The sequence below is a fragment of the Helicoverpa zea genome, chromosome 3, assembly GCF_022581195.2.
Source record: "Helicoverpa zea isolate HzStark_Cry1AcR chromosome 3, ilHelZeax1.1, whole genome shotgun sequence".
In the NCBI taxonomy this organism is placed as follows: domain Eukaryota; kingdom Metazoa; phylum Arthropoda; class Insecta; order Lepidoptera; family Noctuidae; genus Helicoverpa; species Helicoverpa zea.
The window spans coordinates 9770274-9792097 of NC_061454.1; the positions used below are offsets into that span (position 1 = coordinate 9770274).

At 41.4% G+C, this 21824-nt stretch overlaps 1 protein-coding gene across 2 annotated transcripts in view; it reads left to right on the top strand.

The window, feature by feature from the left end:
* LOC124646344 (T-box transcription factor TBX20-like) overlaps positions 1 to 21824 on the top strand; it is a 34714-nt gene that overhangs the window by 11606 nt on the left and 1284 nt on the right. Inside the window, exons 3-6 of one of the 2 annotated variants that reach the window (XM_047186468.1) lie at positions 11790 to 12063; positions 12183 to 12347; positions 21097 to 21173; positions 21675 to 21749. In XM_047186468.1, coding sequence (XP_047042424.1) covers positions 11790 to 12063; positions 12183 to 12347; positions 21097 to 21173; positions 21675 to 21749 — 591 coding nt within the window. The remainder of the gene's footprint in view (positions 1 to 11789; positions 12064 to 12182; positions 12348 to 21096; positions 21174 to 21674; positions 21750 to 21824) is intronic. The other variant, XM_047186469.1, reaches the window with a different exon arrangement.

The following is a 21824-nucleotide window of genomic DNA, read 5'->3' on the forward strand; positions in this document are numbered from 1 at the left end:
ACTTTGCCGCTGAATCGGAAATTTCTTTATAAATATGTTATTAAGCTTAAATTCAGTTGGTGTCACGCTGCCGACACTAATTTTATTCGTGAAAGACGGCGACTGAGCGACGGCGAGACGCGCGGCCGTAGGGAGCACTGAAAATGTATGCAAACGGGAAACGCGATATTTGACGGAGCTGAAAACGACAAAAGAATTAAGGAGGATGCGGCCGAGGGGTGACGCGACGACGACGTGGCCGCCCGCCACCCCCGTCACATCGCGAATTCACTTTACTGTGTCTTATTAAGAGATTAGCTGTCATTTCAGCGCGTCGAGCCCTTTCATTTGAAAACAATGCATAAATTACTGACGACCTCTAATAGCCCCCTAATGATAAGTTTACCTACCTATTGAAATATGTCGTGGAAACGTTGGCATGCTTGTAATTAAAGACGGAACTGAAAGCACTAATTTATCCACGATTGTACTGAAATGAAATGGAAAAATTTAATTTTCGGCCATTAATAATTCAAGTATTCAACCCTATCTGTAGTTATCTAGGTTATGTGAAGTGAACACATGCAGCCTATTTGAATACGCGTGTAATAGATGTGTGATTCATGTAAATGTACCCTTAGCAAGTGTATCGCGAGCTAATCTGCCCCTGCACCCCCGCCCCACGCCGCCAATATGCTGCGGGGGTGGCGGGGTGCCGAGAAAACGTGTAAACTAATTATGTACATTTTCGTAGCCACTTATTTACATAACCACGGCCTGAGCCCCGCTTTCACCGTGAATATTTCATTCGTAATCTTTACTTTGACGGTTTAATATGACAGCTGTTGTTTTGTTTGGAGGAAACTTTTAATTTTTGTCGTTTTCTTCCGCTGGTAGCGCCCTTTGTGTGCGCGTTAGGCCGACGCCTCCCGTAATGATAGGTGATTGTCGAACAACTTTTTTTAATACAGATAAACGGCTGGGAAACTTCGTGAGGTGTAATTTGGAATTTTCACCGAGACTCGTCGTTGTTGTCTGACAATGGGAAGGGTGCTTATTATTTTGATGACTGTTTTGTCTACTGTCGGGGGAGTTACTGTATTGATAGTTCGGGAACAACAGATATCGATTGGGTAGACGGGTTGTCACGTAACGGAGTACGAAGTAGGAGTACTAAGAATGATTCATGAGTCGTCAACAGGCTGAGTTGTTGTGAAGTGTACAGGAAGCCGATAAGTAAAACTATTAGTAGGTAATGAGCGAGTGTTGCGGCGTTTCGCGGGTATTTATACCGCGCCTTCGCGGGAACTAATTTATGGAAGTAAGTACGCGGAAAATGTTTATGTACGTACTTCGGCCCTCCCGCCCTGTACCGGTGACATCCGGTGCCTTCGCTATTTGTTGCTACTAGGCAGCGCACGTCTATATAACTATAATGCAGCGTATTTGATTGTATGGAATTAGTTGCAGCCATCGTTGTTGCTATAAAATAATTTCTTAGAAACAATCACGAGATTATTTGTAAAAAAAACTAGCATCAAAATCAGATCAGTTGAATTCTCAGAGGTAATAAACACGAGGCGTTGGTTCAGCGCAAAAGGAACGGGAAGACCACCGCGCGCGCATACCCGCGGTCTTTGAAGCGGCACCGTGCTGCAACGAGCTGATGACAGACGCGTTTCATGTAGGCATTACTCACCGCACTGTCCCCGACTCACTAATGACTCTTTGTGATTATTAACGGAATCGGGAACGATAATTTAGTCTTCATTATTTCTCACTACAGTTGCCATACACTTTGTTGCAATCTGTAAGTGCCAGAGAAACAGAATTGTATGCGATAATGGGTGATTTCAAAAATACTTTTTAGTTTATTACTAATTTTGCTATAGTTTTTGAAATAATTTAAGTCTAGTCTGATCCTAGCTACCTACTCACACTGAGGAGCATAGTGGAACGTTATTTCTAAAGTTTTTATGAGACGTTAAACAAAGCTGAAATATATTTCTCACACTTTGCAATACATTGTTAATCCTACTGCTAGTTTCACGTTACTATTTAGCACTAATGTTTCTGGTACGCACCTATTCATACCTACGATTATTTGGTAAGAGTTGCAGATCGTGGAAAATTGTAGGCTGTTTTCAGGCCGATCCTGAATTCAATGAAACGTTGACTTGAAACTTTCGTAAGCTTAGTATATTACAATTCGCATATATTCAAGCAGCCGTACCATCATTAACACAAATCCCCTTAAACAAGCAAGTCGTCGCAACTATTTGGTGCGAGTCGCCAGCTATCATATAGGTCACGACATTATCGCGGTGCCTCCATCGCTCCGACTGAGACGAAGCTCCGCCCGCTTCCCGTTGACATGTAGCGTTTTAACAGTCAGTACGTGCCTCCACCCCCCTCACCCACCACCCGCCCCCCTTAACCCCTAGAACTGACGACATTAGCAGCCGCAGACATAGGGCACGTCCCGGCCAGACGTTGACATAGGTAGCTAAAGTTAAATTTGCTTCCAGCTTTGTGTAATATTTTTTGCGATAGTTTGCCAGTTTAGATTTTATGGCCTTTTTAGTATTTATGAGCTGTGAATATGTTGAAATCATGTTAATGAGTTTGATATTTTCCTGAAAACATCGAGGATATCATGTATTTGAAACCATAGTTCATGATCCTACATTCTAGGTTGCTTGCAGCCATTTTCATTTTAAACTTCCCTATCTTTAAACTTAATGTCATAGCATACCATGTTAACTGCCTATTCTCACAAACCTCATCAATCAGTGACAGTATTAAAATCACGCTAAAATACATAAAACTATTTGCACTAAACGTCCCTTTGAGTGTACAAGTATTAATTTACTGAATTGATTCACCATAGCTTCGGTAAACATGAAAATACATATGTAGCAACCATAATTGTATGTCATTGCATATAAAAACCACAATGTCGAACGCGATGTACACGATTATCATCAATATTGCTTTTGATTTAAGGGCTATAGTGGTTTGTACGTATATGTTAGATGACATAAGTAACTGCTGGCAACGGACTAGTGAGTTTACGCGGCCGTCGCAATGGCTCCCTCTTTATGGAAATGAAAACAACCTAACTATAGCCCTCTCTACCCTAGTGTTTCTAACTTACTGCCTACCTAGGTGCAGCTTGTTACCTAAGCCCAGCTTGGCTAACTTACGGAACAGTTGTTGCAAATTATTCTTTGAGGAAATACTTTATAAAAATATTGCTTGTTTTCTCAATAGACGTGACAATTTATGAGGAAATGGTTGTTTGATTTACGTTTATCTCTTGGTATACAATTTTTTGATTGACTGTTTGAAGATTGGCGGTTCAAGAAAATTCTTCAAACCAGAAATCGATGACGGTAATTCGTCAATACCAGTGTTCGGCGTAGGAATACTAAAAGCTTTGTTTGTAATTTTTGTAAGCATGCACAGGTTACTAAACATCGCTATAATAAGCGAGTGGGGAGGCAGACGACGTGGGGAGGTGCAAGCGACAGTTTTCGCAATATTGTCGCCAAACTTCCCAATTTCGGTGTCGACTTGCGAAACTCCTCGCCACGTTTTGTGAATCTTACAGGTGTGAGTGCCTGCCTGCTATATGTAGCGTGCCACCGTCTATGAACGTGACTCCAAATTGTGGGCTTTGCGGGAATTAGCGACGGATTTACAAGGAATAATTCGTACGAGCACTGCGCGTTTGTCTGTTAGAGCATTTCGGTTTAGTAGATTCTTACTACAGGAGTGAATGATGATATTTTCTTGAAATATACGTAATAAACAATTGTTTATTCTTTTTAATGATCCTTTAGTATGCCATTCGTAATCTCATCAACAATACAGGTTCGAAGCTCCTCCCACTAAACATCATACATTATTATTCATTCTCTAAAAATTCACTAACGACCGAAATAAGCGGCCAACAAGAGAAGTGCGAGCGTGTTCTGACATCGTTCGGCGCGCTATGTGACACCATTAGCGTAGCAAACCGCGCAAACAATACGAACAAAACGAGGTGTCGGAATTTCGCGCGGCAGCGGCGCGGATACCGCGCGGGCCGTCTCCGCCTCCAGCCGTCCTATACCGAGCCACACCGGCCTTTATACACATATCTAATACACATAACTTATGTCTACGGTCAGATTCACAACTAAAATCCCAGTTTCATTAAATCCTCGTCTTGCTAAAGTAGCTACATTTTAGTCGGAGCTGCGGTTGGCCGTTTCCGTCGTGGCAATGTCGTCAGTTAGATTAAGCAAAAGATAAACCACATTGTAGCTACAACTGCAACCAGTAAGCAATCTGTAAGTGTCGTTCTAGTATTTTTAAGACGTTATATTCAATATTAAGTATATTTCACTGCTTTGGGTACAGCTACGTAACCACTTCGCAAGTCTCCAACATCATTAGCATAGGTATATGTAGATTGGTTACAACCGGCCGGCAACGCTACTTGTGCTACACTTCCTTGACTGCATGACGTGTCCCCAGCGTAGGTGCACCATACGTCTGCGGAGTGACAGATTCCACGCTAAATTCTACACACACTCGGATACCGTACGACCCGCCTTCACAAAGTCCGGACATTTCATTACAAACTAACGATCTCAAAAGCTCCAAGAATGTTAAGTAGCTTAGGATAAGTTTTGTCAATATGGGGACGTCTAATTAATATTTAGCAGTAACTGAATAGGTTTTTTCTTTAGAAAGCTATAAGGGACAAAACGGCAATGTTTCCGGTGCAGCACGCAACACGCGCGCTACAATAAAGGCAGGTACACACGGTGTGTCATTACCTCGGCGCTGCAATTAAAATGGTACGCATAAGTAATATTTGTTTAAATTCACTAATTATGTTGCCGCTAATAAATACTTACACGCCACATCTGCTGTGCTAATGGCGACGTAGTGCATTGTACAAATGTTTTATTTGGTACGCGCGCCGCCCGTCCGCGAACATGTCCTACCTTGTAATTTTCTCTTTGTGTGAACATGGTTTTTACGTAAATATTTAGTAGGAATATAGGTAAATGTCAGGGTGGTGTCGCCAAATGCCACAATGGGGGTAAAACACGTGTACGTCTAGTGTGAACATTTCTCAGGTTATCGACTCATGGTTTCATAAAACTTGTAACACGATTCGATAAAAAAATCAGTAAAGCTGTTTTTTATTCGTTGATGTTTTGCCGTCTATTTAATATGTAATTTCAATTATTTGTTTAAGCTACAGCTTTACCGTCTCACTAACCACGCGGAACCAACGAGATACAACTCAAAAGTGACTAAGACAAATGATTTATTGCGCACACATTTTGATACGGCAATTGAAAGTTATTAATAAATTAAGCGTTACAAATATTTTTACGGGCATTAGCATTAGCGAGTCGCAGGCGGTGTGTGACGGCACCACGCCGCGCGGCTGAACTTATCTCACATCTCCGTCTATCCGACAGAGATATTAATCAACAGGATTGACAAAATCGTGCGAGTGTCGAAAATTTGACGCGGTTTCGTACCCGGACCTCCCAGGAAGAACTATATTTCACGCGGGCCTCAACCGCCGCCCAGCCACGCCCCACAGCTCATTAACTCACTCTAATGCGCATCAATCTCATACTTTCTCCCTACGTGAAAAATTCAGATGGAGCGACAAGGTTTTTTCTTTCAGTAACGCCTTAACGTGACTCCATGTGTATTTCAATGTCCAAACTCCGGATTGATTCGATGCCACACATGCTGACAAAACAGCGGCATCTTAATACGATATTGATGATAGCTTACAAATAACCTATTCTAATGTTGTTGATATAAGCGGACAGCCTGATGGACATAATAATTAATTAACACTCGTGAAAAAACTAGTGTAGCATAATGAGATGGTGGACGGGTACAGGCGTACAGGCGATACCGTATGTAATGATCCCGGGTGACGCGCGATCATTTGTCATCGCGTCACTCACACGTCAGCGCCGCTGATACGCCCTTTTCCTTTATAATCGCAAATCTACATTGTACGAGGATCTTAAATAAGCAAAGAGAATTTATGTCACTTGCCTGTATCATTATTACCTCCAGAAAAAGTGATGAAATCGTTTGAGACAACTCAAAACACTTGATTTTTTAGGTCAAATGTGAGCGTTGGTGGCGAGACGTTGAAACGAGATGAAGACGTAATAGGAACTTTCAATTATTGTTGAAACTAGTTGCAGGTACTATAAGCAATTTGGACCAAAATAACTTGAAAACAAGAGCAATACACGTATGAATAATTCACCATTCAATAGTTAGCTGAGCCTGTTCTCATGCCCTAAGAGAAGGTGAACATTAAAATGTCACGGACTTTATTTGATATAGGTTCAGTACGTGTTGTGAATGGTACAGATCTTACTGATAGCTTATTATGTTACTCCTACAAGTATAATTGATTTTCACAAGCTTGCAATGACAAGGAGGATTCTAACGAAGGCGGTCCTTTTAGATCTAGTCCTGAATATTTGAATTAAGATTGATCGTTTTATAATTAAATTTTTGAATAGCTTTACCCAGTTTATTGTTTGGATTGACATGGTATTTTTATAACACCTTTTATATAATGTAACAAAAAAATATTCCAGTATTTGTTTTAGTATTCCATAAAAACAAAGTGGGGCACCAATAGGAATTATACAAGGCACAACTTTGTTAGAATTTTTTTTTTTTGCTATAAATAAAGTTTGATTTCGTTACTACCACAATTAATTATAATACCCACAGCCACAAATTAACATGTTAGAATTAGTTCGTTACAAGAGCTGCAGTGTACAGTTTCAAACGCATGTCGCTCGCGGGAAGGCGACGAGTCGTGACCATGTCAAGCTCGTCAGTCAGCCGATGTGTACCCGACACCTCCCATCAATCCAATATGGCAACCATGACGAACACTACACTTGGCTGCTCCACAGACCGTGGACCAAGTTCTGCAACTAACATTTGCAAATCAAATGTCATTACGAAACGGGTTCACGTTTCTGTTTTGTTCTAGTTCCTTATGAAAGCTGTTCTCGGTTGAGTGATTTTCGCTAATTGAAAAATGACTACTGTATCTGCTGAAAGATATACTTTGTCATGTCATTTTTTATTTTAACTGAGTAACACCTCTTCCTAAATGACGATTTGTATAAGAGTTCCAGCTTCTTCGGAGAAAACCGGAGCTTTCCGACGGTTCAGTAGATAACGATCTACGTCTGTCGAGATTATCCGAACTTACCCAATCGCAGTCGGTTGTTGTTTATCATCGGTTAACTGCACCACAATCGGCTGTAAGTAGGCCTATTATCCGACATGAAATATTCATTGGCCACCGACACAGATTGTTGTCACTCGTATTATGTAGCAGAAATCACTTAAGGCCGACTATAGCGAACTATTAGCGATAATTCGCGGTAATGCCTGCCCAAGCGAGTTTGCCGTGTACGACAGGACACGACGCAAATGTACATAATGTAGCTAATGCCGATGATAGCGGCGTAATACATAGCCAGTGGAAATCAGAAAAGAATGTCATGCTCAAGCAATCATTTGAAAAACTCTTGAGAATTGACGGAACTTTTAAAAGTTAAAAGGATTTTGAAAATATAAAACATAGATTTTTAAGAACACTTCAACAGCCATATAATTATCTATCCTATAGCCTAAAATACATATACCTGACAGTTTCTAAATTCAGGTTTTTACAGTAGAAAAAAATGCACCTACCCGTAGTAGAGGAGAAAAATTTATGAGCTTTTAACCGTCTACTTAGATTAGTTACGAATTGTGAGAGCAGAGTAATAATATAAGCCACATACCCATTAGATACTGGTTACTTTACATAGGTAATTCTTATCTAGTTTGTACCACAAGATTGCCCTGTAAATAATTCATCAAGCAGCCTACAAGACATAGGACCAACTTTTATCGGCAGTATCTATTGCAATAAATTTACATTGCAAATAAGCAATAGATCTATGTAAACATTAACAGTTTTACCAACAAATTATCAAGTATTAACATTAATAATATCACGCTACAGTTATCGAGTGGCTAGCGTCAAAACTGCGCTAATGAGCGCTCAGCATTCGCAATCTCGCGCCATCTGTCTCTAATCAACGAATCGAGTTAATTAAAACGCTTGGCAATATGGCGGCGGGGTGTAATTGCTATTAATAAAGCGCTTTCCTGTATAATTAGACGGCTGCGCGCGGATTGGCTGCTCGGCGGCCCTAATCACGACGTGATAACATTGCGCTAATGGCGTGCATAGCTTTCTATTGCATAATCACGACCTGCGCTCTCACTGTCCACCTACTAATTTGGCTTTACTGTGTGATTTTACGAATACGTTTACGAATAATGTTATCTGGTTTAATTTTTATTTACTGCTATAGTGTAGGTATATACCATTGGTTTTTTTTTTTATTGTCCCGTATTCTTTTAATTATTTACCTCAAAAAAGATTCCGACTAACCAGTTAAATGAGAAGATGTCACATTCATCACGATGAATATAAATAAGTACATTCTCTAAATTGTTGAGTTATTTTAAGTAACATCATTAAAGGATTCATGGTTGAAAAAAATCCAATTGTCCATAGCAACAGATTTATCAAACGGGACGCCGAAGGAAACAATGATTGACGAGTTCGCACCTCGGCTCGTGCCTTTCTAATTAAGACGACATGCGTGCGCGCACTGCTGCAACTCTTCGCGCTCGTTTAACTCGCAACACTCATCTCGCAGTGTGTCTTTGCTGCACGTTTAATTGTTGCATTAACACTAACATTCTCATCACGACCATTATACGAATTGCAACCTATATCACTAGGAGAACTAACATTTCCGAGTCACAGCTGTATAATAAACTGCATCTCTCCGGCCATTTATAGCAGTAGAAAACTTTCATCTGGACAATACTGATCTATAACCGAGCTTAATTTATGAGACACATATAAATTTCAATCATAGAAATGTATTTTAACAATGTCATAACGATAAAACCGCTGTAAACGGGCGCCTCTTATTTCTGTCTTCGGTACATGCTCATTAAAGCGAGTCATGTGCGCGTCTCGGCGTTCTTTTGCTCTCGCTCGCTTTTCCGCTAACTTTTGGGTGGTAGGATGATGGACGACGTCGGTGGTCATATATCATTGCGGTAATATATCGCGAGTGCGCCGAGTGTCGCCATTAACGCATGCGCGCAATTGCCCGTGCTCGAGCCTGCACGCGCGTGCACCATCCTAGCAGCTATAAGAAGCGTCTCACAAATCGACGCGCGCGACCACAGCTAAACGTGCATAAATCTTATTAATGCTATTCTTATTTTCGTCCACTCTCTCGATCTTGTAAAATCATTAGAACTCGCAGAACGCGTGTGCCTCGTATCGCCCTTTGTTGAATATCCCAACATAAAGGGAGACATAAAATCTCCTATGAAGAGACGTCCCAATCAAAATTATATTGTAAATCATAATACGTCTACACAATGATGACGAACGGCCTGGGTGGTCGACAGTCATCCCATCAGTTATGAATGTTCTTGTAGTTCGCGGGTCAAAAGCCGCATACCGTTTGCGCAAGCCCGATGGCGAATTGTCAAGCGTTCTCGCGCACCGCTGCGCCTCTGGCATTGTCGACAAAAAGTGAGAGGCCGATAGACGAAGCCGCGTCTCAGCTTACAACTAAAGATTTGTTGTTTCCGTTCTCGCCGCCTCAATGACTACCATTTTATGTCGATTAGAAGATAGTGTTTCACGCGCCCGCTACCGACACCAGTTTTTGTGACACTCATTTCTGCTTACAACGAGTTTATTATCGTTGATCAGTTGCTGTCGGTTGTTTTTTTCTGATTTCTACTTCAACGTTTTGTTGTTCTACTTTTAGTTACTTTTTATTTCATGCTAAATATTATGTACAATCCCCCTCTACAAATTAGGAACGACAACAGGAAACCACAATGACATAAGGGTACGATATAGGAGCGATTATGCCGACCAACCGCAAGTGATTTCACTCAGTGAACAAAAACATGGTATATGTTTTCGTTTTTACAAAAATGTGTACCCATTCATCTTTCTCCAACCGAGACATTAAAGAATGTCTCCGTTAAGAAGGGGAAGGGGACGACAAGCTAGTATCAAAGTCGTATGAAACAATTCACGCTAAACCTTTACTTTTCCTTACGCCACGGCAAAGGAGTATTCAATTTTGAGCTCTATCGCTCTTCTGTATTAGGATTTTTGTAGTTTTTATTGTAAATATTTATTATTGCTGACAATGTATCTGCGGTGGGGAAGGTACCTAAATATAGGCGGCGACCCTCTTAACTAGAAATTACATTTATAGAGATATGCTACACTGAGGCGCCATTTGTGAAATATGAACTGGATTTTCCGGCGAGACCCCCTGCTAAACTTTAAGCCCTATTAATACACAATCCTATGTATAAATTTTCTATAGATCATGCACTTTTTTCGTTGTGGTGAACTAAAGTCGAGTACTAATTACATGCGATAATTTGCGACACGATAACACAAGTCTTAATGAGCGAAAGTAGATTTGCGTCGGTCTCAGCACGCGATAATTTTAGTTCAGCCGGGTAATTGACGAATAATTGCGTTAATGTGAAAATATACGGTTTAACATAACAAAGGAACAAGGAAGTCGATAATATAGAAATGTATATTGCAATACTTTTATGTTTTGCACAAATAAGCGCTCCGATGTAAAATTTGCTTACCGCGGCTCCATTGTACTTAGTCAGTGGTCATTTTGTGTTGCTGTTACAGCTGTAATTACTTGCGGCTGTTTCTTTGAGCGACCAATAATGTAAATATCGCATTTTGCTTTCAACGAAACAAATTCAATTTTACATCACAGGTCTAATTCCGTTAGGGCACGCTACCATAGTGGCGGTAAGTCCCCTCTTTGAGGAGTGGCTCGGGAGGAGTCATGGCGCCCTCACGTACCGCATGACGCAGGTCCTCACCGGACACGGTTGTTTCGGGAGGTACCTGCACCGAATCGGTCTTGAGGAGGCGCCCGGGTGTCACCATTGTGCGGACAGCCCCGAGGACACGGTGGACCACACAGTCCAGGTGTGCCCCGCATGGGAAAGGCACCGCCGGGTCCTCGTCGAGGCTTTGGGCGGCGGCGACCTCTCGCGTCCGGCCCTGGTTCAGGCCATGGTCCGGGGCGAGAGGGAATGGGATGCCGTCGCCTCCTTCTGCGAAGCGGTCATGCTCGAGAAGGAGGAGGCGGAACGCCAGAGAGTTCGCACCTCTCATCCCGGCCGCGCCGCGCTGGACCAGGTAGTCACCACGGGCGCCGGGTGTCGCGAGATGACTCCCGGCCACCGTAGGCGTGGGTCTGTGGGCGGTGAGTTCGGGTGGCTCATCGTCCCTCTGTCTACTTAGACGACAGACCAGTGTCGACGGCGCACGTCGTTCCACGCACTCCTCAAAGAGATGTCAGCAACCCCAGCGGGGCCCAGCAGGGCCAAGGCCTGCCGGGGCTGCGGGTTGTTCGAAAGAGATACCGCGGCCCTGGTACATAAAAGGCCTATGACGGAACACGACGGTTTTTAGTCAGTAAGAGTCTGACACTCCCTCACCGCTGCTAACCCACAGCGGGAGGGGTCATTTGATGATTTTTGACGTCGTTAAAAAAAAAAAGTCTAATTCCGTTATAATTTGTTGCACTACTGCTAATCCTGACGTGACTTACTTTCAAAATTAATTAAAATAATATTGTATTGTTGTTCAGACGCATGTTCCCGACGGTGCGCGTGTCGTTCGCGGGGTGCCGCGGCGACGCGCGCTACGCCGTGCTGCTGGACGTGGTGCCAGTGGACGGCAAGCGCTACCGCTACGCCTACCACCGCTCCTCGTGGCTAGTGGCTGGCAAGGCGGACCCGCCCGCGCCCGCGCGCCTCTACCCGCACCCCGACTCGCCCTTCTCCGGCGACCAGCTGCGCAAGCAGGTTGTCTCCTTCGAGAAGGTCAAGCTCACCAACAACGAGATGGACAAGAACGGACAGGTGAGCTGAATAATTAAATCCTCTCATTTATTTCGGAAGTTATATTTTTCTACTGAAACAGTTATTTACCAGGAATTCACACTGAAATAGAATCTGAACATGATTATTTTACATCACAGCTGGTCCTGAACTCAATGCACAAATACCAACCGCGCATTCACCTGGTGTTACGACGAGAAGGAGCCATCAACGCACCCATCACAGACTTAGAACAAGAAGAATTCAAGACGTTCATATTCCCCGAGTGCGTGTTCACAGCCGTCACCGCGTATCAGAATCAACTCGTAAGTACCGTGACAGATTTGGCACACCTTGTTTACTATTGAAGTCCATTTGCCACGTACGCGGTTTATTTGGCATCGGGAGTTCTGTTCTTAATGCTATCATTTGATTTCTAAAATAGATCACAGAGACAAACGTTTGAAATCGCATAGCGCCGGTCGTCAGAGTATCGACGAATGCTATTTGAGTCGCACTAATTGCATCTCGCTGAAAGGTATGTCCAGCCTGAACAAAGGGAGGTGACACATAATTTTTTGTGTATCGACGGCCACACGCGGGCGACGCCGACGACGGACGGACAGCGCGCCTGACGCGTGCACTACGGTGCCGATTAGAGTTTTCACCCGAGCTAAATATAAAGTTCTAGTCGATGCCGCGTCAATCGTGTCCAGAGTCGTCTTGGCTATTATTGCCAATGCTTTTTCCATGTATAATTTGCCCGCCGAAGATTTCTGAGAACGGCTCGCTAAATTATGTCAACTTTCAAGTTAAACGTTCTCTGAAACTCACGTGCCAATTTCGATCACCAACGAACGGTAAAACGTTCGTGAGTCATCGAGCTGTTGTCAAAATAAGCTTCACAAAAGTTTCTCGCGCGTTCTACTTCATAATTATTCGGCGTGCGAAATCTCTAATGACAGGTTGGGTGTGACTATGAGTAGTAGTTTGATGATTGAGACACGTTCGGTAAATAAATTGGACAAGTTGATTAAGTAATAATAACCCCATAAAGTGCGCGAGTCGCGGGTCGCTCCGCTCATGAGCGCGCGGACGTAGTGGCCGCAACCAGCAGCGCATGTGTCGCCACGCGCAATTAATTCTCTGTCACAAGAGCGTTTGGGCGTCTCCAAGTTCCTCGTTTTGTATCATCCCGCGTAGTAAAATAATTAGGACGTTTTGAGGTTCATAAAGGAAACGTTACTTTATATCGACAACGCGGTACATAAATCTTCATTTGTTTGTTAATTAGCTGTTTCGGGCGGGGGTTTAGTATTACCATTTGTAAATATTTTGTTTCCTTAACAAACTAATTTACTAGTTTGGAAAATTAAAAGAACACTTTTTATACAAAACATGGTAGACTTACACGAATCCAGTATTTTACAGTAGGTATAGATACCAACAGAAATCTAAGCTTTTTATTTGACGTCGAGCTAATATTGATACAAACAGGTGCCCATTAGTGTAAAGTATCAAGTATAGCCATTGAGCACTGTACGGAAGCTCCACCTTCGCTCTTCGGCTTCCAACGGCTCCCCAGGGTCGGCGATTATTGATTTTCATTGATTCTAACGCGTTCCTAGATTTACTGCCCACGCCTAGTGACACCGCCATCCATTACGAATGCGATGTAGTTAGATATGCAACATCACGAAACATAAATACAAAGCGATAGCTTACTGCTTGCATGTTTACTAAACCAAATGAGGGATCCGGCTAATGTGCTATTCAATAAGGCATAAAAAGGATATTTCATAGCAATCACAGAGGCATAAAATATCAAAGGTAGATAAACTACTTGAAGAGGTAAAAAGCTCGGTATCAGCGCTTCGATCGCAAGTGTCCAGGCGGGCGGCGCGAGCGCACCTCGATTTGGCTGACGTCATAACTCTGACAGCTAAAACATTTGTCGAACAGCGGAGATAGTGTCATTGATAACTCAATCCCTTATAACAATAAGAACACACTTAGCATGTTTGCACCTGCGTGCCAACCAAGATCGATAGCCCGCATAACTTTATGCCGTATAAAAAGTACCAGTTTAACACATCATCCAAAAGAAACATAACCCTATGCTACTAATAAGAGATAAGAAAATGTGAATATTTTAACCACTATCTAATCTACATTTTCAAAAAAAAGTGTCACCAAAATTTAATGCGCGCGCGACGTTTGTTAAATCGATGGGAATGAAACATCATTATTGGTGCTTTATCATATCGAAACGTTGATATAAGATGCGATAAAACGTTGTACAAAAAACGTGATGTGTGTTTTTTGTGTGTGTATCGCGGTGTGAGACTGAGCGTCGCCTGCGCGCGCGCCGCGGGGCGGTTTCCCGGGAAAGCGCCGAGGGACCGACCCGCTTCAATATTTAACATTTTTACACCCACCACACTATTGTCCTGTTGCTCGTTTTCTCTAGAATCCTTTGTCTGAGATTGGACTCGCACCGAGGTGACAATGTTTGTTGGACTTTACGCATCCTCAATGCACACAATACTTTTTTTTTATTAGCCGATGACTTGTGAATTTGTGATGATCGATTGCCTCTAGAGTATATTTCTAATGTAAAAACTTGCGGATAGCAACCTGCACCGATATTTTGAACGTATACAAACATGTTTATTATATTCTGTGTGTTATTGAAAATATTTGTTTAATATGAATTGTTGACTTACTTTTCTGAGAACGGTCCTTTAACTTAAAAGTATTATTAATAGTTATTTGTTTAATTTGAATTTAAAGTTTTTTTTTTTTACCGTAAATATTTCAGAACCATCAACACATTTCACTGCATATACCTGTCTTCTACATTACATGTGCCGTTACTCGGGGTCAGCTTTCTAGTATTATAGGTACCTTCCTACGTTTATACATTTTTTTTATTTCATAGATACGATCAATCAAAGCGATGGGTTTACGCATTCTGAATAGTAATGTTCTTCACAAGTAGACGAGGTGCCATCTAAATAATTAACATCAAGTGTCTGGTCGGAACACAGGCGCAGTTTGTTTCAAACAAGTCTACTAACAAGTACACCATGTTTGACAAATACAAAACGTATAACAAAATAAAACGATTAGAGAAATCGTGTCAGTAGTTGTGTTGGTCATGCTACATCACACTATTACGAGGCTTGAGGAGATAATCACGAAAATAACTACGCACGCTCACTCTCATGTAGATGCAAACACGCTCAATACGCGCTTAATTGAAATTTATATCTCATTTCTCAGTATCAACAATCAATATTCTAAAATCTCCGAAGCTATTCTCACATTGAACATCCACAAACGAGTTCTACGCGAGTATAATCGAACAATATAATGAAGGAGTAAAGGCAAACACAATTTCAATAACAAAGGGCAACCATGACAAATAAACATATTTCACGGGCCAAAATGGCTGCGGTCAGGTGTCACGAGGTGTCCCTCCCGCGCACCCCGCCACCTCACCCCCGCACGTTTCTTTTTCTTCACCAATAATCGATTCATTCTTTTTCAATGTGATCCTTTTATTTGTTAACTTATTGCTCGTTTGTACAACATCGCTTTGTTGAAATATTTCTTTATCCTGTCATTAGTTTCCTCAATCGACGGTTCTTTATTTATATTTTCTTAGATCATGGTGACAACTTGTGCAAAAAAGCTGTTGATAGTTAAATAATTTCAAAGCAGTTTAATCGCAATAACACTTGCTCAAATTACACTACTTAATTAGCAACCGCACATGAGGACCAAAAAAGACGCACAGTGAAAAACATGTAATTCAGTAAATAATGAGTTGTTACAAAAACACAATGTTTCAATACTCTCAGTAAAACGTGTAAATTTTCTTCAAGAGAAAATTGGGAAGAATTATAATAATCGCCATAAAAACATCAATGTCTCTGTATCAGTTCATTATTCAGTAATTCAATAAATAATGCTGCTCGATAACACGAAACGCACATAAGTCAAAAATACAAGAAGTCAACGTACTTGCTTAAGAGTGGATTTAAAATAATTTAAGATGAAATTATTTATTGGGTTTGTATCTCTCTCTCACTTGTGGCACCTTACGAGGTGAGTTATATGGTGCTCTCGGTCGCTCCTACCATCGATCACTGGAGGTGTGACGTCACGCAGAGCCGTCGTGTGCGGCCCGACTCAATTTATTGCGTCTGCGCACCAAGCTACCAGAGAAAAACTAAACATTTGTTTGTATACCAACTCTTTAATTAAATTTATTTACAAATAATAGGGTGACAAACACTTGAATTTTGACTAGTAGGATACCTGAATGGCCTAAAATGGAAATCTTGGGATCACTTTTAAATATTTTTAGTTTATTTCATTTAAACTAAAACCTTTTTACTATGTACTATTTAATTTGCAATCAGATTGATAAAAAAAATAACACTTTTTTCAGTTTGAGACCTGTCAAACTCACACCGGATAATATATTTTTTACAAAGAATTGGATGCTTAAAAAAATTACTTACATTTGAAATGTGGCAGATTGCCTACTCCCTTATATTTCGAGTTTACAGCCGTAACTACGGTCACGAGTGTAAAGTAGACCTTATTTTAACAGCTGGTCCCATAAAGGATCTAATGAATCGGCTGAACAGAGAGGCAGTTGAAAGACTTCCGAACAACTAACAGCTTCCTGCAGGGTTTACCGTCACCATGAAACTGATGAAGGTAAATCTCCAGTCCATTACACTAAAACCCGAAGGCAGTTGAAATGTGGATGTGCAGGATGATAGTTAAAATAGTGACCGAGATAGCAGACGATCTGTACAACTTGCATACATTGTCGTTCATAGTGTCAGTGGGAACAATAAGAGAGAGTCTGCAACTGATCAACGTTCTGGACGAAGACGAAGGCAACTGAAACTGGAAATTTATTTATTGATTTGATATTAAATCGTGCCTCTTTATACAAACATCTTGTATTCTTTCTTGGGTTTGATTTATTTGGATGTGTACTCCTAGACTAATATTGGATAGCGCCAATCAAGAACGCTGCCCATTATAAGGAACAGTTTTTGCAGTGGATAATATGGTGATTTTATTCAAACTAAGGCAGCAATCCGTTATCAGAAAGTCATCATACATCTTGATGCAAAAAAGTTGCAATCACAATCCTGTAGGTAGTGACTAAACAAGTTTCGAAGGTGCAATTAATTCGGTCCGTTCCGAACACTTTCTGGGAATATTATCACATATTGGTACGGTTATACGTGGATGCCACATGCAGAGTTCATTATTTAGGTGCATTCACGAATTACTGTCAATAAAGCATCGGTTTACTGGAAAGCGTCGTAACAGTGCGCAGCTGTAGGTCGTACGGGATTCATGAGACTTGATAGCAAACCACTTGAGGAACTCTCATTAAACAGCTTTACACAACTGCATTCACTGCTGCTGTGTTATTCAGAGGTTCATAATCACGAATTAACGGACGAGTAAAATTAGGAGAAACACCACTACTGCACTTACAGCAGTACTCAAATGTTAAATGCTTTTAAATATCTATTATGTTTCGAGCCGATTAGGATACATTTCACATTTGCTGGTGTGTAGTAATTTTACTCACACAATAGAAATTTACAATATTACGCAGTCGAAATTGCCTGTCTTATAGCTGGTAAGCATCCTCAACTTAATTGATGTGCCTCCTGGATGTGTCTATCTAAAATTGTTTTCTTAAGAAGTTGCACTTAAACATGCCGTTGGTTGGTCTACTAATATATTAGTAGCAGATCGCTGAGTCGTCGTTCGTCGCAGCACTGCATCAATCAATGAGATATGTAGACAGAAGGAGCGCACGCGCACGCTAACGTGACATTTATATATTCTTCACAATGTTCCTGTCGTGTCCCGATCGTCGCTCACGTGTCCCTAGCGCTGCACACCGTTTCGTCTTGTTATGAACTGTCACTAAACATTCTAAGCGTGCATTCATTAGCATTCATTTTTACGACACTTATGACTTGTAAAGCTTTATTTAACTAAATTGGTCTCAGAATATTGTAAAAATAATAACTATTAAATAGTCTTATGAAAAATATCTCATCGCTAATGTCTTCGTAAGTAACTGCAAGAATAAGTCATAAATTCTCTTCAACTCCGCAGCTTCATTTATAAGCGCACGTGCAAGACATCTGTGGACAAGTTTTGTCCGTCAAATCGGGGTATGAATTGCGGAATACGAGACTGGTACTTCCATAAACAATACATCACCACCCTAATAATTAGAGCATCGTTTGCAGCGTTGCGCGCGCGGCGGTCTGGGCTCCGGCGGCGGCGCGACGCTCGTCTTTCTCTCCTTGACGCCTTTTTGTGAGATTTTTTGTTTCCCGCCCGGGAATAATGTCATTATGGCGCCTTTAATGTTGTCAGTGAACGGGAGCGCGCCGCCGCCGCCCAGGGCGAACGTTTGTTGATACTTAAATTAGGTTGTTTTGACACGCCTCGTTCTTATGTTTGTACTAAATCTAATAAACGTCAGTAGCGAGAAAGCGTCTCATTCATTATTCCGTTGTTCTCTTAGCGATAATATATTTAAAGTAGTTTTGTATAATTGAATTCTGTGGTATCTTGGATGATATGCGCGGCTGCCAGTGGGAGTAGACTGGGTGTCATTTACGTAAACGGAATTCAAAAACAAACATGAGGCATGGAAACAATTAGAGGCGGTGGGACAGCGCGCATACATAATGTATAATCTGTCAATATTGTCAGCTACTACTCGCATTGTGGTGGAGTCATTACGTGCGGCGCAGGCGCGTCGAGTGTCGCCATTGTAGTCAATGGCGCTGCCAGGTGGGTGTGCAAGTGTAAGTAGGTGCGACATGCCGGTGACCCGATCGCCGGCCACGCTCCTTCCAGCCCCTAATGCACAATGCACTCCACCAAATACCTAAAACATAGTAAAATCAAGCCTGAAAAACTATTTCCTTAATAATTTTCACAAAAACCAGGAAGTTTTGCTGCCGGCAAAACTACAATTCATACGACGTAACTTTATTCAGCCCAAACCAATTCTCTTTCTTCAAAGTAACAGACAACACGCAAAGGCATAGCAAGGATAAATGTCGATTTGAATGGCGTAGTAGCAGCGACCGAAAATGTTTTACACTCAGGATCCGATTTCGTCGTTCGGACAAACTCTTGAATGGAATTTACATATTTGTTTCCAGTTAGGCAGCACCAGGTGCACATGTTTTAAAGCCACGGTTTAGAACATAAAATAATGATGAATATATGACATGAGTAAGAAGTTCGTTATTGTACTTTATTTCCCAGTACTATTGGCTACAGACAATTCATTCAAAGATCAGATGAGCCGGGACACCGCTAAATAGATGACGACTACAAACATATTTTTAGAAGAGATAATGTTAAATGGGCCACGAGTGGTAACAAATGTTCTTTGTCTAGTTTCCCTGTAACTATTTTCGAAATCATTAGTCTTGGAGTGACACGTAGCTCGTGAAATTACTCACCGCAATACCGAACACTTGACACAGACTGGTCAATATTTTGTACTGTTTATGATCTTCCTTTGATCAGGAACAATGAAGCAGAGATATTTGTCAAAGCATTTCATAGTTTAACGAAATTAACGCACCTCTGATGAAGCACTTCAAAAGATACATAAATATATTTAACAAAGATTAAAAACTGAATTGTCGCTCTAGTGGAATGTCCGCCTATAATAACGATAAACTTTCAAATTGAACACTAATCGTGAATTACTTTGACTGTAGCTATTGTTCTTTGTACCTAATATAAGTTTATTTTGATGAATTGTCGTCCAAAGAGCAGCATTGATTAATTTGAGCCAAGAGCAGTTGAGATACCTATTTCTTAACTCATAGGTCTTCAATTTGACAGCATTTTCGTCAATTTAACACTTGGCAAGTTGCGTTAGACTTTCTTTGATTTCGTCGAGTTCGTTGTGCTAAATGGCGAGCAGCGTGAGTGTGAACATGTGAGAACAATGTGCAATTAGGTGTTGCGTGGGCGTGCGACAGTGCGACAGGTATGCGGCGGTGGTGCCGCGACTCAATCGCCAGGTAATTACGGCGCCGACTGGACACGCTGAAAGATTGACACCACCACGACCACTCTCGATGACTTGTTTATTGCTCGCCATTAAAAAATAATACATTTTTTCTCACCTCGCCATCATAAAACTGCCAAGAATATGCTAAAACTAGTATCCATATTGGTTTAATCCGTTCGGATATTAGGCGAGCAGGCGCTATTTAATGGTAACAGGTTTCTGTGGAAGGTTTTATCGTAAATATTATTCACAAATTGTGTGGAGCCTCAGCGGGGGCGCTGCCACTCAGCGAGGGGGCGATTTTTCATCGACGCTGCCTCTGCTCTGCCAAACACATTTTTTAACACCTCGCCCCGAGCTTAAATCAAACATTTGCTTTGCACTTATTGGAACATACCTAATTCAATTATTTTTCTTGTTATTAGTATCATTATGATGAATATTTTACTGCTTAGCAAAACAATGCCACGGGAGTAATTCAATACCACTGAAGTTCCCTTTTAGATTGCTAGAACAGAATTACGAGGACATTACCAGCTCCTGTACCAACAATACTTGTGTAATGCTGCTATCAAACTTACATTACGTGGCACATTTAAAATGTGCCCAGTATTGTAATATCGTGGTAGTCAAGTAAAGTGATAAACCGATGTGGAATGTCGTCAATAAGTTAACCTTATTAGTTACTGTGTGCTGATCGCGGCGGGTGGCACTGCTATGGGCCCGTTCACACTGAAATATGGGGAACCTTTGCTGACCCATTACAATATAAACGGCTACATAATGAAATTAGCTCGCTTCGTCTGAACAGCTCCTTATGATAATCGTCGACCCTTCTCTAGGCACGCACGTGTAATTGAAATTGTGCCTATTATCTCCTTAATCGATTATATTATTTGTATGAACTATTCTGTAAATAGTTAATGCTTTGTCAGTCAGAAAAAATCATAGTATCTCTTTTGTTTCAGATCACGAAACTGAAAATCGACAGTAATCCATTCGCTAAAGGATTCCGCGACTCTTCACGTCTCACCGAGTTCGAAAGGTAACTATCATAATAACGTTTCTTGTTAGAGATTTCCAATGTTCTTAGATAAATCCTTACTACTTTTGGCTCTACTTTTAAGAGAAAGGAACTGTTACTTTGTATCGAAATCAATCAGTTAATTTAATTGACACTAGTGGGCTCTTTATTAATAACATGAGTGTTCATTACGTGTCGGCGTCCGCGCGACACAATTCGGTTAGCTCTGTAATCGCACACGCATTGGATACGCTCTCAGAAACAAACATAACTGTCTGATGCTGATTGATATCTCCACGCGAGCAATTATGCCTCAGTATTTATTGCTTCTTAGCCAATCCAATGTATTTAATTGCGGGTGAGCCGACACCAAGTTTCCACCCGTGTAATTTATAATCTAACAATTTCTCTCACCACATTCGCTTCGCCATATCTTATTGCTCGCTTTCGCATTTCTAATGCCGTATTGCTCTATGTTCTCTTGATTATTGGGTGTTTTATTTTTTTTGTTTGTCTGTTGAGATACTATATCACGGGGGAGCACGAAAGAACATCAGTCTTCCCCGACGACGCGCGCTACAGCGCCGCCAGTCATAGGTAGATACGATCATACAATCATATTATATACTGCTTCAGTTCGCAAGATGTCGACCACGTGGCTAACTGTGCTTC